This window comes from Leopardus geoffroyi, chromosome D4, assembly GCF_018350155.1.
Source record: "Leopardus geoffroyi isolate Oge1 chromosome D4, O.geoffroyi_Oge1_pat1.0, whole genome shotgun sequence".
NCBI classification, from domain to species: Eukaryota; Metazoa; Chordata; class Mammalia; order Carnivora; family Felidae; genus Leopardus; species Leopardus geoffroyi.
In genome coordinates this window covers 62,205,355-62,227,796 of record NC_059342.1, presented here as the reverse complement: position 1 = coordinate 62,227,796, position 22,442 = coordinate 62,205,355, and the positions used below count along the sequence as shown (strand labels likewise).

General features: G+C 41.9%; 1 protein-coding gene across 3 annotated transcripts in view; it reads right to left on the bottom strand.

Annotated features, from left to right (window-relative positions):
- Window positions 1–5,599: 5,599 nt before the first annotated feature.
- Window positions 5,600–22,442, bottom strand: part of NR4A3 (nuclear receptor subfamily 4 group A member 3) — a 41,040-nt gene continuing 24,197 nt past the window's right edge. For all 3 annotated transcript variants that reach the window (XM_045468259.1, XM_045468260.1, XM_045468261.1), the window contains exons 7-8: window positions 21,941–22,119; window positions 5,600–8,885 (exon numbers count right to left, since the gene is read on the bottom strand). In XM_045468259.1, coding sequence (XP_045324215.1) covers window positions 8,638–8,885; window positions 21,941–22,119 — 427 coding nt within the window. In that variant the 3' untranslated portion in view covers window positions 5,600–8,637. The remainder of the gene's footprint in view (window positions 8,886–21,940; window positions 22,120–22,442) is intronic.

Sequence of the window (22,442 nt, the reverse complement as noted above, 5' to 3'; positions counted from 1 at the left end):
GTCTTGTTAAAACACAGATTGCTAAACCCCACCCCTAGAGTTTCTGATTAAGTAGGTTTGGGGTGGGGGCTGAAAATTTGCATTTTTAGCAAGTTCCCAGGTGATGCTGATGCTTTTGGTCCCGGGACTACACTTTGAAAACCACTAATCTAGAGAGATGTTTGTCTATGTTTATCAGGAGATGTATACAAAAGTGTTCATGATATTATAGCTTGTAATAGCAAGAACATGGAAACAACTTAAATATCCATTGACAGGAAAATTAATTAAGAAATTATAATGTAGGGGTGCCAAGGTGGCTCAGTCGGTTGGGTGGCCAACTTCAGCTCAGGTCATGATCTCACAGTTTGTGAATTCGAGCCCTGCATCAGGCTCTGTGCTGACAGCTCAGAGCCTGGAGCCTGCTTCGGATTCTGTGTCTCCCTCTCTCTCTGCACCGCCCCCCCCCAAAATAAAATAAACATTGAAAAAAAGAACTTATAATGTATTAAAAGAAGTACTATTGAGTAGTGAAAAGTAATACATTAGAGCTCTATAACATCGTAGATAAATCTCAGATATAATTTTGAGCAAAGAAACAAGTTGCAGAAGAACATATACCTTATGATACCACTGATATAAAAATTTAAAAATGTAACTCTAAACAATAAGTTGTTTAGGAATGTACACATATCAATGCTAAACCAAAATTCAGGTTAGTGGGGAGAAGAGAGAATTCAGCTGGGAAGCACAGGGACTCCAACGGTTCTTGTGTTGGATGGTATGTTCATAGATGTTTGGTTTAGTATTGTTTTATATGTTTAAATCATTTTATGCTTTATAATACTAAGTGAGACAAGTCAGTCAGAGGGAGACAAATACCATATGATCTCATTCACATGTGGAATTTAAGAAACAAAACAAACGAACATAGTGGGGGGAAAAAGGAAAGAGAGAGAGAGAGACAAGTCAAGCAATAGACTCTTGACAATGGAGAACAAAAAGCTGCTGGTTACCAGAGGGGAGGGTGGGGTGTGGGTGGGAGAAATAGGGAATGGAGATTAAAGAAAACACTTAGCATGTTGAAAAAAAAAAAAAGAAACAAAATGATAAAAAATAAAAGAGACAATAAAATAAAATAAAATAAAATAAAATAAAATAAAATAAAGGCTTTAAAAATCATTTTATCGGGATGTGTGGATGCATCAGTGGGTTAAGCGACTGGCTCTTGGTTTCAGCTCAGGTAATGATCTCATGGTTAGTGAGTTTGAGCGCTGTGTTGGGCTCTGTGCTCACAGTGCGGAGCCTGCTTGGAATTCTCTCTCTCTCCCTCTCTCTCTGCCCCTACCTCGCTCATGAATGCACACACACACATGCTCTCTCTCAAAATAAATAAAAAAAGCATTTCATCATAATTTTTTGCTTTTAGATCACTTCGATTTTTTTTGTATATATAAATATTTTACTTTGTCCTTTTTTAATTTGTTTCTAAATTAAAAAAATTTTTTAAATCACATTTATTTATTTTTGAGAGACAGAGTGAGACAGAGCGCGAGCAGGGAGGGGCAGAGAGAGAGGGAGGCACAGAATCCAAAGCAGGCTCCAGGCTCTGAGCTGTCAGCACAGAGCCTGAGGTGGGGCTTGAACCCACAAACTGTGAGAGCTGAAGTCGGACACTTAACTGACTGAACCACCCAGGAGCCCCACTTTGTTCTTTTTAATCATATTTTTCTAATTTTATATTATTTTAATTTCCCATACAATCTTGGTAATGTAAAAAGCAAAAATACAAATGTAAAGGATGTATTCTTTAGTTTTTAAAATTAAAAAAATCCCCTAAAGATATATAAATGTACAGTGAAACACATGCATGTAGCTTTGTTAGGTAGTATACTTACATGTATGCTTTTTCTATATACTTAAAAACATTTTTGTAAACTTCTGAACAATTGATTAGAAACTGGCAGGAAAAAATGAGCAAGGATGAGATGGTGAGGGGGAAGAAATTAGGACTTTAGGTATAAAAGGTGGAACGTGTGTTATAATTTTATTTATTTTTATTTTTAAATATTTATTTATTTTTGAGAGAGAGAGAGGGAGGGGCAGAGAGAGAAGGAGAGAGAAAATCCCAAGCAGACTCCTCACTATCAGTGCAGAGCCCAATGCGGGGCTCAAACTCATGAACAGTGAGACCATAACCTGAGCAGAAATCAAGAGTCAGATGCCTAACCAACTGAGCCACCCAAGCGCCCCCTTTTTCTTAAAAAATTTTTTTTTAATTTTTTAATTTTATTTTTAAATGTTTACTTATTTATTGTTGAGAGAGAGAGATGACAGAGACAGAGGGGGAGAGAGAGAGAGAAGGTGGGACGTGTGTTAGAAGACACATAAATTCAATGGGCAAATGTACTCCAGGCTTCGAGGAAAAGAACAAGTCTGAGATGCTTAAGGAAAGTCTGGTTCTCTGCAATGCTCCAACATCTCTCTCTCTCTGCAGGGACAAAGAAAGTAGATTCTGCATGTGATGAGGCTGGTCTTTGTGGGTTTAGTGAATGTGGCCAGAAAGGAACAGAGGGGTGGTTGTAGACTCCAAAGGAGGACAACTTTGAAGCTGTTGACTATAGAGCCTTAGTGGAAGTTTTATTTATTTATTTTTAATTAAAAAAGGTTTTTTTTTTTAATGTTTATTTTTGAGAGAGAGAGAGAGAGAGAGAGAGAGAATGCACAGGGAAGGAGCAGAGAGAGGGAGACAGAGGATCTGAAGTGGGCTCCACGCTGACAGCAGAGAGCCTGATGTGGGGCTCGAGCTCATGAAGCACAAGATCATGACCTGACCTGAAGCAGGGTGCTTAACCAGCTGAGCCCCTGAGTGGAAGTTTTAAATTACCCAGAAATTGGGAGTTTGGCAGGAGGCAGGAAAGAGTTGTGAGGGTTCAGTAATTGAAGTCTGCTCTCAGGGTAGACAGCATTTGTGTCGAGAGAGGGAAGCACCAGAAATGATCCTAGAAGCGGAGCAGAGCTTCATTATTAGAAGACTGTTCGGGTATAAGGATCGTGAGGGACAAGGTTAGAGACCTGGAGACAAAACGGTGGGGGCCTTGAGTCCTGAGGGATTAGTAGGACAGGTGGTAAGGTTGACCAGAAGGGAAATGAGGTTGAGTCTGTGTATAGGATAGTAGCTCTGGTGCCTGTGTAGAATTCCTCATCACTTGCTGGTGAGCAGGGAACTGAGGGTAAATGATCTCTGTACTGCCGAGAGGAGCAGGAGTCTGAAGACTAAGCTGCAGGAAGGCAGCCAGGAGTCACAGAGCCATATTGAAATGTATTTCAATCTAATAGGACCTTGGTAAGGGACTTAACCCTTCCCAGCTCTTTCCCCATTTTCAGACTGGCGTAACAGTCTGACAATGAGATCACACATGAAAGTATTTACCAGAGTGTCTGGCACACACAATAGATGCCTAATAAATATTAGATCTCTCTTCTCTTCCCCTCAAATCAAATGCCCTTAGAGGCCCAGCATGAGAGACGGCCAGCATCACAGCAGGTAATCAGAGAAGGGGCCATTGATCCTTGGGGTCACCGATGGAACAATGAGATGGGCAGAGACAAAGAAAAAATAACACAAGAATGACACTGCACTTGCAACACTATCAAAACAGAACACACAAACAAAAGGTATTATCTGTGTTAGCGTCACAGTGCAACTCAGAGACAGCCCCAAGGAAGAATTTTCTGAAAGATTTTTTGAAGAATTTTGTTCATGGTGAAGGGCGTCAGATAATAGAAGGTGCAAAAACCCTCTTTGAAATTTGATGGGATTTTCAACCCCTTGGGCAAAGTATGGAATTTTTCAAAGAAAAAGTATTTGGACAAGATGACGGACCATTTAATGTTCTCAGATTTTAGTCCTTTCCATTTCAAGCCTGGTCTTAGAGCAAAGGTTTACAAACAGCTTGCTCATGAAATGACCTCAGGTGCCTTCTGAGAGAGAAATGGGGAAGGCCTGAAATCAGTGCCTGAGGCAAAAAAAATCACTTATAATCAAGATTATCCTTGCAAAGCACTTATATTGTACTAAGCTCAACCATCAACAGTTAGCCAAGAGAATTGAAAGCAGGTCCCGAAAAGTTATTTTTACACCATGTTCGTAGCAGTGTTATTCACAATAGCCAAAAGGAGGAAGCAACCCAAAAGTCCATGGACACATGGATGGATAAACAAAATGTGGTATGTACATACAATGCTATATTACTCAGCCTTAAAAAGGAAGAAAATTCTGACATATACTGTAATATGGATGAACCTTGAGGACATTAGACTAAGTGAAATAAACCAGACACAAAAGGACAAATACTGTATGATTTCACTCACATGTGGTTCCTATAGTAGTCAAATTCATAGAGACAGAAAGAATGGTGGTTACCAGGGCTGCAGAAGGAGTGAATGGGGAGCTATTGTTTAAGGGGTATAGAGTTTCAGTTTTGTAAGATGAAAAGAGCTCTGGAGATTGGTTAAATAACAGTGTAAATGTCCTTAACATCCCTGAACTGTGCACTTTAAAATGGTTAAGAATGTAAGTTTTATGTGTATTTCACCCCAGTTAAGAAAAGTCAGCAATTAGCTTCTTGTGTTGTCTTTGAGGATTTAACTTGTGGAAATTTCAACTACAAGCACATCCCCCTTATTTAGCCCTGGATTTCCCACCTCCCTTCCCATTCAAACCAGACTTTTCCCTCTGGAGTCCCCAGAGAAGAAGATGAACTCTCTCTTTTTCCCCTGTGGCTGAGCACCTATATTTAAAGTCATAGGCAAGATGGAGCTCTACCAACTCTCTCATTCTTTTCTTAGTAATCATACTGTATAGTTGAAGAAATGAAGGTACTGAAGGTACTTCTTAGAAGCAGGAAGAAGGGTTTGGCCCTGGGCTAAACATGGCACTTAGATGTCACGGAAAATAATCTGTGCATGAACTGATTTAGTAGACTGGAAGAGCTCTATATTTCTTTTTTTGAGTCATCAATGCCCACAAAAAATATATATTTGCGCTAACTCAGAATATATGATGTTTGGGGCAGAGATGAATGAAAGTTGCATTGGAATTGCCCACAGTGAGGGGTTTCTAGGCAATATAGCAGTAATGACGTCAGCAAAAAGGCAGAGAGTTCTGATCAATCCTGGAGAACTCTAATCCTGATTGTTATAAATTCTGGTTCACAAACAATTAATATCCATCATCTTGATAGAGAAATAAATCCTTTATACCCCTAAAGAATACTTTTAGGCAATAAATTATTAGCTCCATTTAATATACACACAGTTATATATAGTTGAAAGAAAATAGCTTCAGACATTGTGCATGTTTGTATCTCCTCAAAGCACACAGCAGTGCTTTGCCCACAGGAAGCAGTCAATAAATGGTTATTGAATTCAGAATGTCCTTCCCAATCAGTGAGGTTTAATATATTTCCAATTCAGAATGCCTATTAATTTTTCAGCATTAGTAAGCCTTTTAAAAAAATCTATTTTGGGATGTGTTTAAGAGTTCACAGCAAATACTATTCTAAAAATGATTAAGAGAATACTGTTCAATGAAGCATGCTTATTCAACACACCGGTAGCCATTGATAAAATGTAGTTTAATCATTTAAATTTACATTGTTAATGTACAAGAGCATTTCTTTCAAACCACAGGTTAACACGCACTAAAGAGCAATGCTGTTAGAAGAGCAGAGAAACTTTGGAAAACTCTGCTGTCTGAAATGAAAGGCAAGGCACTCTCCATTAACAGCTGGTGGATTCCTGATTTCTGCCCACAGAAGGCGTGTTCACACTGAGAGAGCTCTCCCACAAGGAAGAATCACCTGCTTCAATTCTTGCTGTCCTCTTCTGAGCTAGTTTGGTCATCCACTCTGTATAAACTTGTGTGTCAACATCAAGACAAAAAAAGGGGGTTGAACTGATGGATTATGTGGGAAGCTCTCATAGTTATTACAACTATGGAAGACGGAAGAACACTGGCTATAACCATTATTTTCAGCACTAGCGTCTAGACCTATAACTAAAAACCTTCATTCATTTCAACCAATCAATATTACGGCTAAAGAGTCTTTTCCTTAAATCTGATGGGTGTAAAAATAAAAAGTAACAGCATTTCTCCAGGGCTCTGGTTTTTCTGTTTGTTTTGTTTTTCTCTTACGGATATGACAAAAAACAAGGATTAACTTTCCAATACCAATGGTGCACAAAAGGGTTATGTATGCACAGCATTTCTAATTTATTCAAATTCAATTTGAATTTGATCTGAAGCTACCTTGTATGAAATGTTAGCTTTCCTGATATTTAATGATGTTTATTATGTTTGCATATAAGCTCAAAAAATTAATGCAAAAGTACTACTTTCCTCATGGTCATCAGGTAAAATGTAAATGGTCGTGGTTATTTTTAAAAGCCTATTTTCCTATAGATGTAGTAAGTTGAGTAAAAACACTATGGAAAAGAGAACCAGGTCCTAGTCTTGGTTCTGGTCCAGCCAGCCTGTTGGATCTTGGGTAATCTTTACTCTTCGCTGGGCCCCCATTTTCTCTTGTATGAGTTTCGGAGGGGTGGGGGACCAGTCAACAAGTCAGGCCCCTGCCAAGTCTAACATTCCAAGATCCTAACATTGCAGACCCCATCACCTGGATATAAAAATAATAATCTTTTATAAAAGCTCACACAAACATAATACATGATCAAATATCAGAATGACTGTTGGAAAAAAAAAAAACCATATATGCTTTGCTATCTGGGTTATCCTTTGCAGCAATTAGGCAATTCATTTGGCATTTGTTTGATTGTATAATTTAATGACAATATAAACAGCATAGTTCTGTTCTTTCTTCTTTAAAAAGACTAAAGCAAAATGATTTAAAGCTAACAAAAACTACTGTGACATCAGTTTGACATTCAAAGTTTGTTTCTTAGCAAAATGGCCAAAGATATTTTGACTTGATACAGAGTATATAATATAAAGACTTTTCGACCTAAAAATCTTCAAACATTATTCGAATTTAGCAAAACATAAGCAAAATTTTAATATCAAAGTGCTAAACAGTACTGCCTTAAAAGTCACTGCAAATGAACCATAAAATAAACTGCATGGGAAGTAACATTTATTGTACAAATGGTTAATAAAAAGACACATTATAAATATATATATGTAACCTGCTATATTTATATATATATTTGTTTATTTAATTTCTAATAGGTGTATCCAAGTCGTTGTGAACACCCCATTTAAGTACTCTAACTCAGTTTCCAGGAGCTGGTGGTCTTGCAATAAATACAGGCAAAGCTATTACAATATAACGTGCATACAAATGTTTGTACAAATAAGGACACTATGCAACAAATTATCTCGTAGTAATATGGCATTGACAGTATAAACATACAAAAGGGAGTACGAACACGGAATGTTGAAACGCAGCCCACTAATCCTGTCTAGTAGTCACATTCATACTATAATTTTTTTTAAAATAAGACTCGCTCTCCAAAATTGTCTCTGTAACTAGTAACAAAAATTAAATTATATATATTCAAAAAATCTTATTACCTCTGATGTTTACCCTGTATGATCAGTTCCTGCTTATTTGTATGTTCTTATTTACGGATCAGACATGTGAGACTCACTGAATGCTCCTGGGGCTTCTGAACGAATGTGTCAGCTAGTTGCTATCAACTGGAACAAGTTTAGGGAACTCTGTCTGGGTTGATAGAGCACAACCAACACAGTTGTATGCAATCCATTTTATAATCTGAACCCCCTTTGGGACAGCTGGACAGTTAGGGCAGAGATCTGGATCCATTAAGAATCGCCTAAAATCTTGGACGGACCATACCTCAGAAGGGTTCTATAGGGCAGGTGGACAAAGCCTCTGCTAGGAAAATTAACATGTGTCACTTGCCAGCATGACTGCTTCCTTTTTATTTCCATATAAAATAAAGGAGAGTTAATAAACAAGACTTAGTAAGACAGCACTTTAAAAATTGCACTTGTATATGGAAGCGAACAGCCATTATCGTTTTGCTATGTCTGATTTATAGGTAATCCTCATCTTTCACCATTTGTTAAAATAAAATAAAGGAAGAAAGAAATTAAGGAGAATTTCTGCCTTGTTTGCACCACATACATACCCTTGACACAGGAAGTGTATTCTAAAGATCAACCTCAAGACACATCCTACTCTGGCGAACAACCATCGGCTGTTCTTGTTTTTAAATACAAAGCAACTATAATTGTATTCCCCAGAAAGAGTTTTAAAACAGTTATATTATCCTTTTTTTTTTTCCTGCTGGGATAGCATCGTCCAAAAGTGCTTTGTTAGCAATTTCTTAGAAAACCCTCATGAACTATACCCTCCCCTCCCGCGCCAACCCCAAAGCCTAAATATAAAACACAACCCCAACACAATACTCTGCAAGTTTTCTGGCTTTAGGTTGTAAGGAAAAGTGCCAGAAAAAAAAAAAAAAAAGTCTTTTCTACAGGAGCTGCTTTTTTTTTTTTTTCTCTCTTAAGCAAGGACAGAAAATGGTAGGTGTCCAGACCCAAATCCTCTGCTGCTTAGCAAGTCGGAGGCGCTAGCCAATGAGGCGGCTCCCCCCTCAGGCTGCTCCTGTTCAGAAAGGCAGGGTGTCCAGGAAGAGCTTGTCGATGATGGAAGGTGGAGACACCAAGTCTTCCAGCTTCAGGTAGAAGATGCGCTGGAGGCCCAGGGTACAGATCTTTCTCAGTTCTACCAGAGCGCCCAGGACCTTGGGCTCGCTGGGCTCCACAGCCTGTCCCTTACTCTGGTGGTCTTTCAAGCTGCTTGTGATCTTGTTGCATAGCTCCTCTACTCTCTTTGGTTCTTTTAACCCATGTCGTTCTGCAGAACAATGGAAAAGGGGCAAGTTTGGAAGGCAGTTACATCTTTTATTTAAAAAAAAAAAATCTTTTTAAAGTTTGTTTGTCTACAGAGAACACGCACGAGCAGCAGAGGACCAGAAAGAATCCCAAGCAGGCTCCGTAGCCCAATGTGGGGCTCAAACTCACGAACGGAACTGTGAGATCACGGCCTAAGCCGAAGTCGAGGGTCGGACACTTAACTGACTGAGCTGCCCAGGTGCCCCAGGAGGCAGTCACATCTTAAGAGACTTTGAATCCCTAATGGAAGCCCGCATCTTGTTCCTCCAGTTGGGATGGCATTTTACAATGCAAGCGCCTCCCTCTTGGAGGGAACTCGTGGCCTTTGGACTCCAATGACACCAGGGTTTGCATCCCAGTCCTGCCGCTTCTTCACTGTGTGCCCCTGAGTTAGCCTCTTGATTTTTAAGCCCCAGTGTCCTTATGAGATGAAGATAATAATCGTCCCTAATTTCGGGTTTCTGGGAGGACCCACTTAGGTGAAGCACACAGTTCCTGGCACATAGTCACACCGAGTGAATGACAGAGTGGTTATTATTTTGCATACATACGAAAGCCTTGTCAGGAAGCAACTCTTTAGAGTGACAAAGAAACACGTCCAGGCAAATGAATTAATGTTCTCATCTTGACAGATGGGGAAAGGGGCTCGGTCAGTTCCATTTGCTAATTCAGGGGCTACCCCCGCAAGACCCAGCATAAAGCACATTCTTCATGTTTTCATGCACGTGCTTTCATGCTAACCAGCACTGAGAAGAATCCAGCTTTTCTTTTCCTTGTTTTTTTTGCACACCCCCCCCCCCCCCCCCTTGAAACACCTATCGACCGACACCAGGCACTCTGTACAAAATACACATGTCTTCCTGCTGTGGAGATGGAAAAGTCAAAGAGAAGGGAAAAGGCCCAGAAACAGGCACGGTGGCATTCTACAATGTAGCAATACATGAACACCAGTATCTTATATTTTATAAAACAATACATAAAATGATCCCCATGTTGAATATTATGATCCCCTAATTTATTTTAAGGTTAAGTGATAAACCTTAACTGCTAAACTGATCTGAACTCAGTTTTCTGAGGCAGATTTTGTCCTCTTGCCCCAGAACAATGTTGCATCTCTAATCAGAAAGGAGCCTGCCATCCAGTACAAATCACTTTGCTCTCCCTCAGCATTTAGATACCAGAGCCTCTTTCCTGAGAGAAGGGCTTGGCCCCAGTTATCTCAGTCAGGGCTTGTATCTCTAAGTATATTTACATGTAAAACAATAATTCTTGTGAGATGGAAGGCATCCTTCCAATGGGAAATCAGGCAACACTGTCTAATTTTTCCTAGGTTTATTTTTTCAGTTGGGGATATAGTTCCAGTATAATTAAGGTAGAGCATTATATTAGTTTCAGGTGTACAGAAATGTTCAGTGATTCAACATTTCTACACATTACTCAGTGCTCAGAAGATAAGAAGTTACTCTTAATCCTCAGTTGGGGATATTTTTGTTGGGGAAATTATTTCCTTAAAACAAAAGCCAATCAGCAAAAGGAAGCAATGTCCTGACATTGTTTTCTTCTCTTGCTCTAAATCAAAGGAGGCCCAGGGGCCAGAAGATCTGCATTCTTCCTTAGGTTGGCCTTAGGTTGGCTAGTTGTGTACAACTTGGGTGAGCTCCTCTCTCTCCAAGGCTTATCTTAAAAGGAGGAGGTTGAATTTAATGACCTCTCAGGTCCCTTCCAGCCTGGTGGTTGTAATTATATTAAAGCACAACCATGAAAATTGCTAGTTGGCATCTCAGTTGGATTGTGACTTGTAGGCGTCTCATCTCAGTGCATCATAATATAGAGAAAAGGGCACTGGGCGTGCAGTCAGACAGATCTGGGTTCTGGTTTTGGTTTTGTTACTTACTAGCCATGTGACCTAATCTCTTTGAAGCTCAATGTCCTCCTAGGAGAATGGGGATTACAGGGCGGTAGACACACAAGTCTTGATTCTATCCTTCATTCCTTTCTGTGTGTCTTTTTTTTTTTTTAAGATTTTTATTTTTACTGAAAACATGTTTAAAAATTATTATTTTGGAGACAGAGAGTGTGTGTGTTTGTGCATGCAAATGGGGGAGAGGGGCAGAGGGAGAGAGAGAATCAATCACGCTTGATGCTCAGTGCTCCACACTCAGCACTGGGATCCCACAACCTGGGATCACGACCTGAGCCAAAATCAAGAGTCGGACGCTCTTGACTAAGCCACCCAGGTGCCTCTATGATTTCACTTTTAAAGAATCTCTACACCTAACGCAGGGCTGGAACTCAACCCGGAGATCAAGAGTTGTACATTCTACCTGCTGAGCCAGCCAGGCTCCCCCTTTTCCGTGTGTCTTAAATATTACACAATAAATTAAAAGAAGAAGTGCCATTATAATAAAACCTACTTCCGTGGGTCATTGTGAGGCTTAACTGAGATGATGAAACCCGAAAGTGCTCTGCCAACTGCAGGGTGCTCCATGCGTGGCACCGTCAGCACCTACGATGCTGCGTGACATGTGGCAAGTGGTTGGCAACCACAGGGTCAGACAAAAGGCAGCAAAGTTCCCTACTTCTCAAGGTTTGCACCGCATGATTGCAAACTGTTAGCTAATCAGCCCAGGTGCAAACCTGTCCTCTACGTTTATCTTTACTACATACACATAGTCCCTTTGTTTAGTCTCAAAAGATGCACCCGGGAGTGAACTTAAAGAGAAACTCTTCCTGCAATGGTGTTCTGCCTAGAGTTTTATTTTCCCTCCAAAAGTGAAAAGGCAAGCTGCAAGATTGGCAATAAACTTCAAAAGCTATAAGATGTGCATAGCCTCTGACCAAGTAATCCCACTCTTGGGAATTTATCTGAAGGAAAAATTCAGAAGAATGAAACTGTATGCATGAAGACGTTTGGGGTAGCAGTTATCTATTTGAAAAAAAAAAAACTGGAAAAAGGTAAGGGGTAGAAGAATAGGGAAATTGTTAAGTAAAAAAATGGTATATGCACGTAATGGGAGATTCTGTAGACACCGGAAAGGACAAATATGAAGATTATGAAGCAATGTGGACAAATACAGAATATCACATTAAAGAAAAAATAGAATATAAATGGTATCTAAGCTGCAATGACATCTAAGCGGAAGTTATTTCTGCATATAGAGAAGGGTGAAAGGAAACAAAATAGTGAGAATATTTATGAGATTATCAAATAACTCCTTTCCTTTCTTTTAAAATTTCCAAGTTAGTGGCATTTACCTTTGAAACAGTGTTAACACAGAACAATCTGCGATTTGGTGGCTCTAGTGGCTGTAACATGATCAAACAGTCATTGTGCTGATAGTAAATTCTATCAATACTGAGCTGTATCAAATTAGGTTCATAACCCAGGGAGGGACACTATTCCCAGAATAAAATACCAATCCGTTGATTTGAACTTCCCCTTCCTTTCAGTGCCCCATGTCTTGAATTATATTCAAGATCCCATATTCATTTTTAGGATAAAGGAATGGAGCAAGGCGTTGGCTGGATTTTGGGAGGGGGTTGATTATGGAACCTTATAACCAGACTTTCTTATGGCCAAACTCACAGAAGGAGCCTCATAGTTTTCCCTGCTCTCCAACCAGTTGTGGCTGCTCAATAACTATGGCAACCATTATTTATTCAGTGAACTCAAGTGGAGATCGATACCTCCCTGCCAGCTGGATCAACCCTAGGCCTGGAATTCCTTGAGGAATTCAGAGACACTCCTGTTAGAAGCCAAAGGCACCTTCTTTGTTGTTTTGAACAGCTACTGGATTTGTGGCTTCTTTACTTTTTCAAAAGGGCTGAGATAAAATTTGGTCTCCATGCAAACTACTGCCAGCAGCAAGCAAATTTTCAAATCACTAGGGAGTCACTAGGTGTCTGGGACCTTCCTGGTAATCTGAAATTCCTTAAAACCCCAATAACTGACATTTTAGTTTGAGGGACCTTCTTTCTTTTTGCAGCTTGGTAAACATGGCTACAGCGTTAATAAACAGAGACTTCAATCCTGGGGGAGACTGGACATTTGGACTTCCCCCTTCCTAGAGAATCACATGCATCTTAGTGTAAGATCTTTGTCCCCATTAAACAAAACAGGGTCTTCAGCACTTCTTGCTTTTTGATCTACATCATTTTTATCCAATACTCCAGTATTCTAACTCACCTTTATGCATTCAAAGCTTTAAACTGCATCTTACAGAAATGGTTAACTAATAGATTTACATGTTATAGTCATAGTACATATGAGTTGGAAAGGATTTGAATCATTTAGATCACACTCCCACCTAAGACAAGAATCCCCACCACAAGAGATCACAAAGAGAGTGCCCAGAACCAGCTGGGTAATAAAACTAAACCTAGTAGCACTTTATATTATCCTCTTTTACTTAGATTATTTTATCACACCTCTCAGCATCTTTGTGAATCAGGCAGGACAAAGATGATCTTTATTTCATAGTTAAGAAGGCTGAGGCTCAGAGAGTTTCATGACTTACAGTCAAAACTAGCAAATGGCTAATTTCTTTTGTTCCAAGTCCAGATGTGTTTCTACTATACCAGGATGCCTTGAACATCATATTAGAATGTTCTTCCTCATCCTGAGGTGAGCTCAGCCCCCCTGAAACTCCTTCCTACTTTCTGTGTACCTAATGAACTAATTAATGAATTACGTCTTTCAACAAATACGTATTAGGTGCTTCTTCTGTGCCTAGCAATGTTATAGCCATTGGGGGTAGAGCAGTGACTAAAACAGACAGACAAAAGATCATATACTCCTGACCTCTATGGTGTTAGTATCTAAAGAAACTGTTGGATTCCCATGCAATTTTAGCTGCCCATGCCATAGACATCTCTGCAGAGAGAGGAAACGGAGGGAATTGGAAGAGGAGAGAGAGGAGGAAGGGAGAGGGGAAAGTGAAGGAATGGGAGAGAGGGAAGGGGGAGAGAGAAAGGGAGAGATTGACTGAAATGATAGAGGTATTTAGGTCTGTGCTCATGTTTTCCCCTTTTTGCCTAGTTAATACCTATTCATCCTTTATTTCTTAAGCAGCCTCCATGCTCAGCGTGGAGTCCAATGTGAGACTCCAGAGGTGGATGCTTACCTGACTGAGCCACCCATCTTTTAGATTGCAGATCAAATATTTCTTCAAGGGAACATTCCTTTTTACTCCCAGTTTAGACCATGTTCTCCTATGGCATTCTACTTTTCCCCTTTGAAGGATATGACAGGTTGAAATCAGACATTGGTCTGACTCTTGACTGCCTCCTCCATTAAATATAAGCTCCATGGAGGCATGGACTGTGTTTGCTCACCATTATACCTATAGCACCAAGCTTACTACTTAGGAGACACCCAATAAATGTCTGTTGAATGAATATGCGCATGGAGGAACCATGATCTGTAAAATACGATTCACTGAATACTAAACGTGTAGGTTGCTCAGAATAAATATACAAGTAGGGCATAAGCAGCACCCAATGGTAAAGAACTTCACAACTCTAAAACCTCTTGTATTAGAAGCTTAAGAGCCAGATTTCCTGAATGTACCATCTACCACTCACGAGCCTGATGACTGTTGACCCATCAGTAAAATATGGCCTAATAATGGTACCTGCCTTGTGGGTTGTGGTGAGAAGTAAATGAATTGATACATGTGAAGTATTTGGGCCAATGCCAGCATACAGTAAGTAACAAATATTAGCAAGTATCCCCTATGTCTAAGACTCAACTCATTAATGTCCCTTCAAATCAGCCACTTCTCTGAGTTTGCCTTTTAATGATTTCACAGTCCTCCCCATCACTCCCATAACCATCTCTAATGATTGCTTCCCCCGGCCGTCCTAGTTAATCCATCGAAGAACATTGGTTATTATCTCTGTGATGTTCCTCTCATCTAGCTCCTCCTCTCCAGCTTGCCGCCTCTGGGCTAGGTCTTTCCTATCCGTCACCTACATCGTTTCAATAGCTCCTGGCTGGTCCCTCTGCTTCCCATCTCTGCTGTAATCCATCCCAGGTCCTTCCAAATCTCCTTACTAAACAAACAAAAGAGCACGTGTAAAACCCTTGGCACGGTGCCTGGCACTGGGTATTTTAAAATGATGGCTATTCTTAATTTCACGGAATCCTAATTACCAATAGCTTTCATTGTCCCTTGCTACACAGTGTGGTCCCTCCTCCAGCAGCATCAACATCAAAATGCAGAATCTTGGGCCTTACCCCAGACCTCCGTAATCAGAATGTGCAGTTTAACAAGATGCTTAGTGATTTCATGCACGTGAAAGTTAGGGAAACTCTGCTCTAGTCAATTCTGGTCCCCATGAGATGCCCGGGCCAGTCCGCAACCAGTGGTTGTCTAGCCTCTGTTTGTAAACCTAACTCCCCAGTGCTGCTTGCTCCTGGATCAAGCTTTTCTTATATTGAGTTGAATTTTACAGGGCCCAGTTCTGCTCTTGGACCCATACAAAAAAGAAATTCTCTTCCTCATGTCAAGCAGCAGGGTATGAGGACAGGGGATGAGGACACCCAATAAGGAAAAGCAAATCCTTCTTTTTTTGAGCAGGTCTCAGGGCACAGGCCAGCATGGAGACCACAGTGAGATAGTTCCAGCTGAAGGGAAAACGAACCCCAACAAACAAACAGGCCCTTCCTGCTCTGAGCTCCCCTTCTTTCTTGGGGAAGTCATCTCACTGCTACCTCTTATTGCATACGTAACATCCTTCACTGCTGGGCGGTCCCCAGAGACACCGAGCCCACACTGATCAGGAAGCCACAGGTTGGTCAGCAGTCTGTGCTGAGGCTGTAATAGTGCTTTCCACTCTGCCTGTCTTTGGTTTATTAGGGTATGTGTCTGTCTCCTCAACGACACCACAAACTCTTTGAGGAGGAGGGATTTGTGTGGCTGGCGCAGAGCAGATGCTCAATAAATATTACTGAGATAATCTGAATTGAAATAAGGTAGTCCTCAGGAATTCAGACTATTTTCTAATAACAAAGTAGTAGGCTAAAAATAATTAATTTTCCCAATTTGGGAGACTTTCTGAAATTCACAATTAACCCATTCATTTAACCAATATTTGCCATGTGCCAGACGCCTTTAAATGCCAAAGTAATTATAAAGATGAGTAAGGCTCTCCCTGCCCTTAAAGAAACCCACAGTCTATTTAGAAAAGAAGAGACACAAATAAGTTACTTAATATAATGTGTATATGCAATTATAGGGATGCAGGAAATTGTTCTGGATTCTCAGGAGAATAGCTAGCTCTTCCTGGAGGTAAGAAAATAACACTTAGGATAATAATAATGAAGGTTTGGCTAATATTTTTTTCTCTGCGAAGTACACATTAGCTCACTTAATCTTTATAGGAAACCTGCAAGTAGACATTATCTCTGTGAAAAATGAGAAAACTGAGATTCAGAGAGGGTAAGCAACTTAGCCCAAGACTGCCCAGCTAGGAAGTAGCAGAGTGAAGACTTGAACTCAGATCTCCCATCTCCAAATCTTGAGACAACCCCCACCCCTTTTTAAAAAAAGGATATTGCCTTGCCAAGTTGTACACTTAGTTTTCTTTGCAATGCAGCTGACGGCCATATACGATATAAACACAGGGTAACCAGGTAACCACTTAGAATGAGCTCTGGGAAGACAGGTGGTGGAGGGTGTGGCAGGATCAGCCACCTGCCCGGTCCTCCTATGACCCTGTTTCATTGCTTTCTGCCCCTGTTTCAGCCTTCCTTTCTGCTCCTCAATCTTAGAGTTCATATTCCAACAAGACCAGGAGAAAGATTATAAGGCATAAGAGAAAAGAGTCATTTTCTCACTTGACAGAAGACCTGAGAGAGAAAAGAAAGCTATGGAGAACATCCTTTCGGTGAAGTGATTAGCAAGACGGCATTTGGGCACTCAAGATTCTCTCCACCATCTGGTCCAAAATGGCCTTTCCGATCTTTTCCCCCTTTTCATTATGTGGGAAATGCATTGTACTCTGAGGCTAGATCATAATCCCAGGCCATAAGATAAATATCACATTGAATCAATCTTTTCCCTGAAAATCTTCTAAATTTCCCTAAAGTGCAGCTCTCACCACTAGAAGTAGAGAGCCCAGGGCCCACACTGTGTTCATGTCTTCTCCCTCCTGCTCACTCCAGGATACATAGTCATCGAGTATAATAGACTGCACTCCTTTGGTTCTTCTTTCTACTGAGATTACAGGTGCGATTTAACACATGTGATGCAGTGCCACTGTGTTTGCTCTACCCCAGAGGTGCTCAAGTATTCCATGCCAAGCCCTTGCGATGCTGTTTCCTTGGTCTGGAATGTCCTTCTTCTCTATCTTCCCATGGCTACATGCTACCTCCTTGGGAAGTCATTCATGAGCAGCACTTCAACCTTTCTCTGCCCTAAAAGAGTGAGCAGTAGTCTGGCCTTACCCTGCACTGAATCTGTCCATTTTAAGGACCTGGGCACTAACCACTGCACATTAAGTTCATGACATGAAAATCACATAGGACTTCCTAGTAGGCTATCCATGGCTTATCTTTGCATCCCAAGAAACTGACACCAGGCCTGGCAATATTTATTTAATGAATGGATACTTATAAAAATGGTAATTCCACACTAACTTTATGTTGGGGGGGGGCTTCTTATTTATTAAATATAATTAACTCTAACTAGACATCCCCTCACGGATACCCCATCAGAAGCAAAGCCTGTAGGTTGTTCCCATGTCAGGGATGGGGCACCGGTTAAACAGGGCGGTTAGGGCAGAAAAACTGGGGACTCAAAAACGTTTGACAACCACAACAGTGGGGAATGAGAGCGATCTGAAAGAAACCATTTCCTGCCCCACCTCCCCACCTAGTTTATCACAAGGGGGCCTAGAGAGAGGTGGAAGAAGCAGAAAAAAGAATTAGAAAAGAAAAGCCACGTTTGTGCAAACTTCTAATACTGCACGGATTCTTAATAATTTTCCTGGAAAAGAGATTGGTTAAAACTTCTAACATTCTGCTTCCTTTTCAAGAGTTCTTCCCTGTGGTTTAGGGGCAGACAATTATTTTGGGATGAATTTCCTGACGCCAGTAGTCCAACTGGTATTCCATAAACACCCTGTACGATCAGTGGGGCTTATTCAGAAGTGAGGATTTCACGGGAGCCCATATTCAAATGGAAATTAATATCCGCAACAACGCACACTGCTGTTTTCCAGGCACCGCCTTTTCTGCCATTTCCTGACGCTTTCACACATTTCAAACACTCTCCCAACCAGCAAATCACAAAGTATTGCAAGGTCCAGAAATGAGACAAGAGGGGCTAACTTTTCTTGTGGGTTATACCCGCAGCACCTGTAACAACTCTGCACAGGTGGGCGGGACTGAGGGCAGTATCCCATAAAGGACGTGGCCCCGCTGTGCCCAAGTGCTTGGTAAGTGCAACCTAATTTCTTCAACACCAGTGTCATCCTTTGGGTCTCTCAAGCATCCAAGGATGCTTGAGATATTCACCAAACTTAATACCTCCTAAAGCCACCACACACTTCCTCATGCCACAGAGTTTGATTTTCGACTACCTAGGGCTTCCAAGGGGAAGGGGCAGGCGTGTGCCTAATATTGGGGGCTCCCTGTCACCATCACTCCAGGATGGAATGTGGGTGGATGGAGTGCCTATTCTGAATCCGGTCTGGTTCCATCACAAAGCTACTTTCCTGTAATCCGTACTGCTGCCTCATGGAATAGTTGTTGTTATCCCCACTTCACAGACGGGAAGACTGAAGTTCAGAGAAATGAAACGTGTTACTGAATAACACACGCTTGTTAAATACAAGACCCCACATGCAAACCTGGGGTGTGTCTGCTATGCCAAACTGCCTCCTCCCCGAGCACATCCCCACAGAAAGGGCAGCAGGCTGAGCGGCTATAGCCGCAGGACACACAGTGGACTGGACGCAGAGACAACACTAGCAGCACCTTCTCCCAATTCCTTCTCTGCATTCTCTACACTGAGCTGCCCAATATCTCCAGGCGGGGACTGTCTGGCACCCACATGTCCTGGCCTCAGAGTCATCTATTAATTTCTACTTAAAGAGTAAACCAACAACAACAAAAGGTGTAAGCCTCAGGGGCTCTCCTCTTAAACCACAGCTCCTATACCTGAACTGGCCTCTTCCCTCTCATTTGTGCTCAAAGCCAACTGTCAGGGTAGTTCTTTGTAAATGTTTGCTTATTATTATTATTATCATTATTTTGAGAGAAAGAGAGAGAGCGAGCACCAGTGAGGTAGGAGCAGAGAGAGAGGGAAAGAGAGAGAGAATCTCAAGCAGGCTCCGCACTGTCAGTGCAGAGCCCGACATAGGGCTTGATCCCACAAACCATGAGACCATGACCTGAGCTGACACCAAGAGTGGGATGCTTAGCCGACTGAGCTACCCAGGTAGCTCTTTCTAAATCGCAAGCCTGGCTATGATTCTCCTTTGGTCAAAATTTTCCATGGGTCCCCATTGTCCTCCAAATAAACTCTGACCTCCTCACTGATGTCAGGGGCTCTTCTGCCTTGCTCCACCCTTAGCTCTCATGCCAGCCTCACTGCCCAGCACACTATTTTTTTTTTTTTTTGGTCACTTCCTTCCTGAAACTTATGATAGCCATATTTCCAACGGCTTTAGTGAATTTTTATTTATCTCTAGAGTTCTCAGTCCTTCCATTTTACCCTGGAGATATCCTGTGCCTTTATCAAGGACCATCCCTGCTTTTAATGTTTATTTATTTTTGAGAGAGAGAGACAGAGTGTGAGTGGGAGAGGGCAGACAGAGAAGGAGACACAGAATCTGAAGCAGGCTCCAAGCTCTGAACTGTCAGCGCAGAGCCCGACACGGGGCTGGAACTCACCAACTGCAAGATCATGACCTGAGCTGAAGTTGGACGCTTAACCGACAGAGCTACCCAGGCACCCTTAGGACCATTCATGCTTTTAATAGATTACCTGTTTTGAGAAGACCACTTCCTACCTTCTATCTCTCAGCACTTTGTGCCCACTCCCACATCCCTACTATGCCACAACACCCTGTACCACATGCATTAGTTTGTGCATTCTGTCTCCTCCAGGGCTGTGTGCTATCTCTGAAAACGCACTGACACGCTGCAGAGCACGGAGATCAGTGAACACCTGTTGATTAACTAGACTCAACAGTCATTTCCATAGAGATGTGGCAATGTACTGGTTTTGTTTACTGAAAGCCAAGGCTGGCTCTAGTATTTTTTTTTTTTAATTAACTAAACTCTGTACTTTCTAGTTTTGAATGTTGAACAGTCCTGGGAGGAGCTGAATGGTTTTGAAATTGAGCTGAAGAGCTTAGTTCAAAGGTAGCCTTTGAACCAATTTCACTCCAGTCCTGCTGGGAGCAATAAGCTTGTGCCTTGAACATGCTTATTTTCCTCAGGTGCTCCCACAAGCCATTTGAAAGCCCTCTAAATGGAATTCATCCTCTTCAAGATGGCCTTGCTTCTGTTTTTGTTAATGGCTCCCTCAGAAATCTCTGGTAGGCCCCATCAAAAGAAGGACCAAAAACCTGGAGGAAGTGGCGTTCCACTTGGAACACTGAGGGAACAAAGTAGTGTCTGAGTCCTACCGTAGCATGTGCTAATTACTTCTATTTGCCCTCAGATGAAGCATTAATTGCTGAATCAGCCTAGCCTCTTAAGGCACTCAGACGCATCTCACTGTCATTGACAGGAGATGTCACAAGAAGGTGCATGTGAACAACCCACCTGATGCATGAGAAAAATGGGCCCATTTGCACCAAAGGATGGATTTGGTCCTCTGTGAAGCTCATTATGTTCCTAAAACACATGTTTTCTACAGCTAAGAGTGTAGCAAATCTGAACCTTAATTCCTAGTCCGACAGCCTAGCCCATGCTTGGCTCTGATGACAAGGATGGCAGGTGAGCCCCAGGTCTGGCTGGCCTCTTCTGAAGCCTCCAACCTCTGTCACTGGTTCACGAGGCCCCAGTCTGATGAGAAGGATGAGACTGAACAGGACACTTTGGAAGTGGAGGGAGGGGGGCAAAGGGAGCTGGGGCCTGGGGCTCTGAGAGCAGCCACAAGGAGGTAGTATTTCTTTTCTCACTGATGTGCCTTTCTTTTTCTCTCTCACTCTGTCTTGGGGAACCTTTCTCTCCCAAAAGACCAAAAGGGAGAGGGACACCTGCATGGCTTAGTCGACTGAGTGTCCAACTCTTGGTTTTGGCTCAGGTCACGATCTCATGGTTTGTGGGTTTGAGCCCCAGATCAGGGTCCACACTCATGGCTCAGAGCCTGCTTGGGATTCTCTCTCCGTCTCTCTCTGCCTCTCCCCAGCTCCCTCTCTCTCTCTCTCTCAAATAAATAAATAAAACTTAAAAAAAAAAGAAAGAAAGAAAGGGAGAGGCATCTAGGGGGAAGAAGGCATAACACAGAAATTGAATATGTGTTATGCTTCTGGTTCTCAACCTTTAAAAATTATTGAGTTGAGCCATTTTTTGCTTTTCATAAATATCTATTTTTCTCAGCTCTCCACCAAAGTTGCTAAATAAAGTTGTAAGTAAATAAATAAATAAATAAGGTATGTTTCATATTTTTTGGTTTTACTTTGGGTCACCCACCAAGGACTGGGAGAAAGGGAGACTTGCCCCTTCTGCTCCATAGGAACAGGCTGGTTAAGGTAAACTTCCTTCAAAAACCCCACGTAAAAATAACCCAGAAGCAGTTGGTCCAACGTCAACAGAGCTTCTGTGGAAATTCAGATTTTTCCTGAAGGTTCATGGTAGTAAGTTGCAGATATATGTTTCTTTGTTTAAACAAGGTTAAACTTAGCAGATTTTAGAAAAATGGCAGTCATTATCCTAATCTGTGTGTGTGTGTGTGTGTGTGTGTGTGTGTGACAGCCAAAGCCAGAACCCCTTAACACAGGAAAGGAGAGGAAGGGGGGCTAGGGACACAGTCACTTTGGTGACCAGCTGGTGCTTACCTGTGATCATGCTCAGTGCTGATAGGCATGCTAAGGCTTGGATATCAAGGTTCAGGCTCTGCAAACTTAAGGAAAAGTCTTTAATGGAGTCGAGCCACTCCCCAAATCCACGAAGGCACTGAAGTCGATGCAGGACAAGTCCGTTGCAGAACACAAACTTATCTTCAGCAGTGTTCGACCTATAAGACAAGGTCATGGCGGGTGGGAGAGAGAGACACATTAAACGGGTGTGTTCAGTCTGTCCAACACCATAACACAAAGGCACCTGAGTAACCACGCGGTAGTGTTCAGAACCCGGCGGCCTATGCTGTGAAACCTGCCCAGATACTCTTGATGCCCTGAGACTGTGCTCCTGGGATAAACAACCACCGCCACTTGTCTGTGCGAACTTTCTTGGTGAGCATCAGCCCTGGGAAGCTGGGGGTGGAGCACTTGTACTCTTATTATGAGAATCAGCTGCCGTCCCACCCGGGACGGGACACAGAGGAGCAGGCACTCCAGG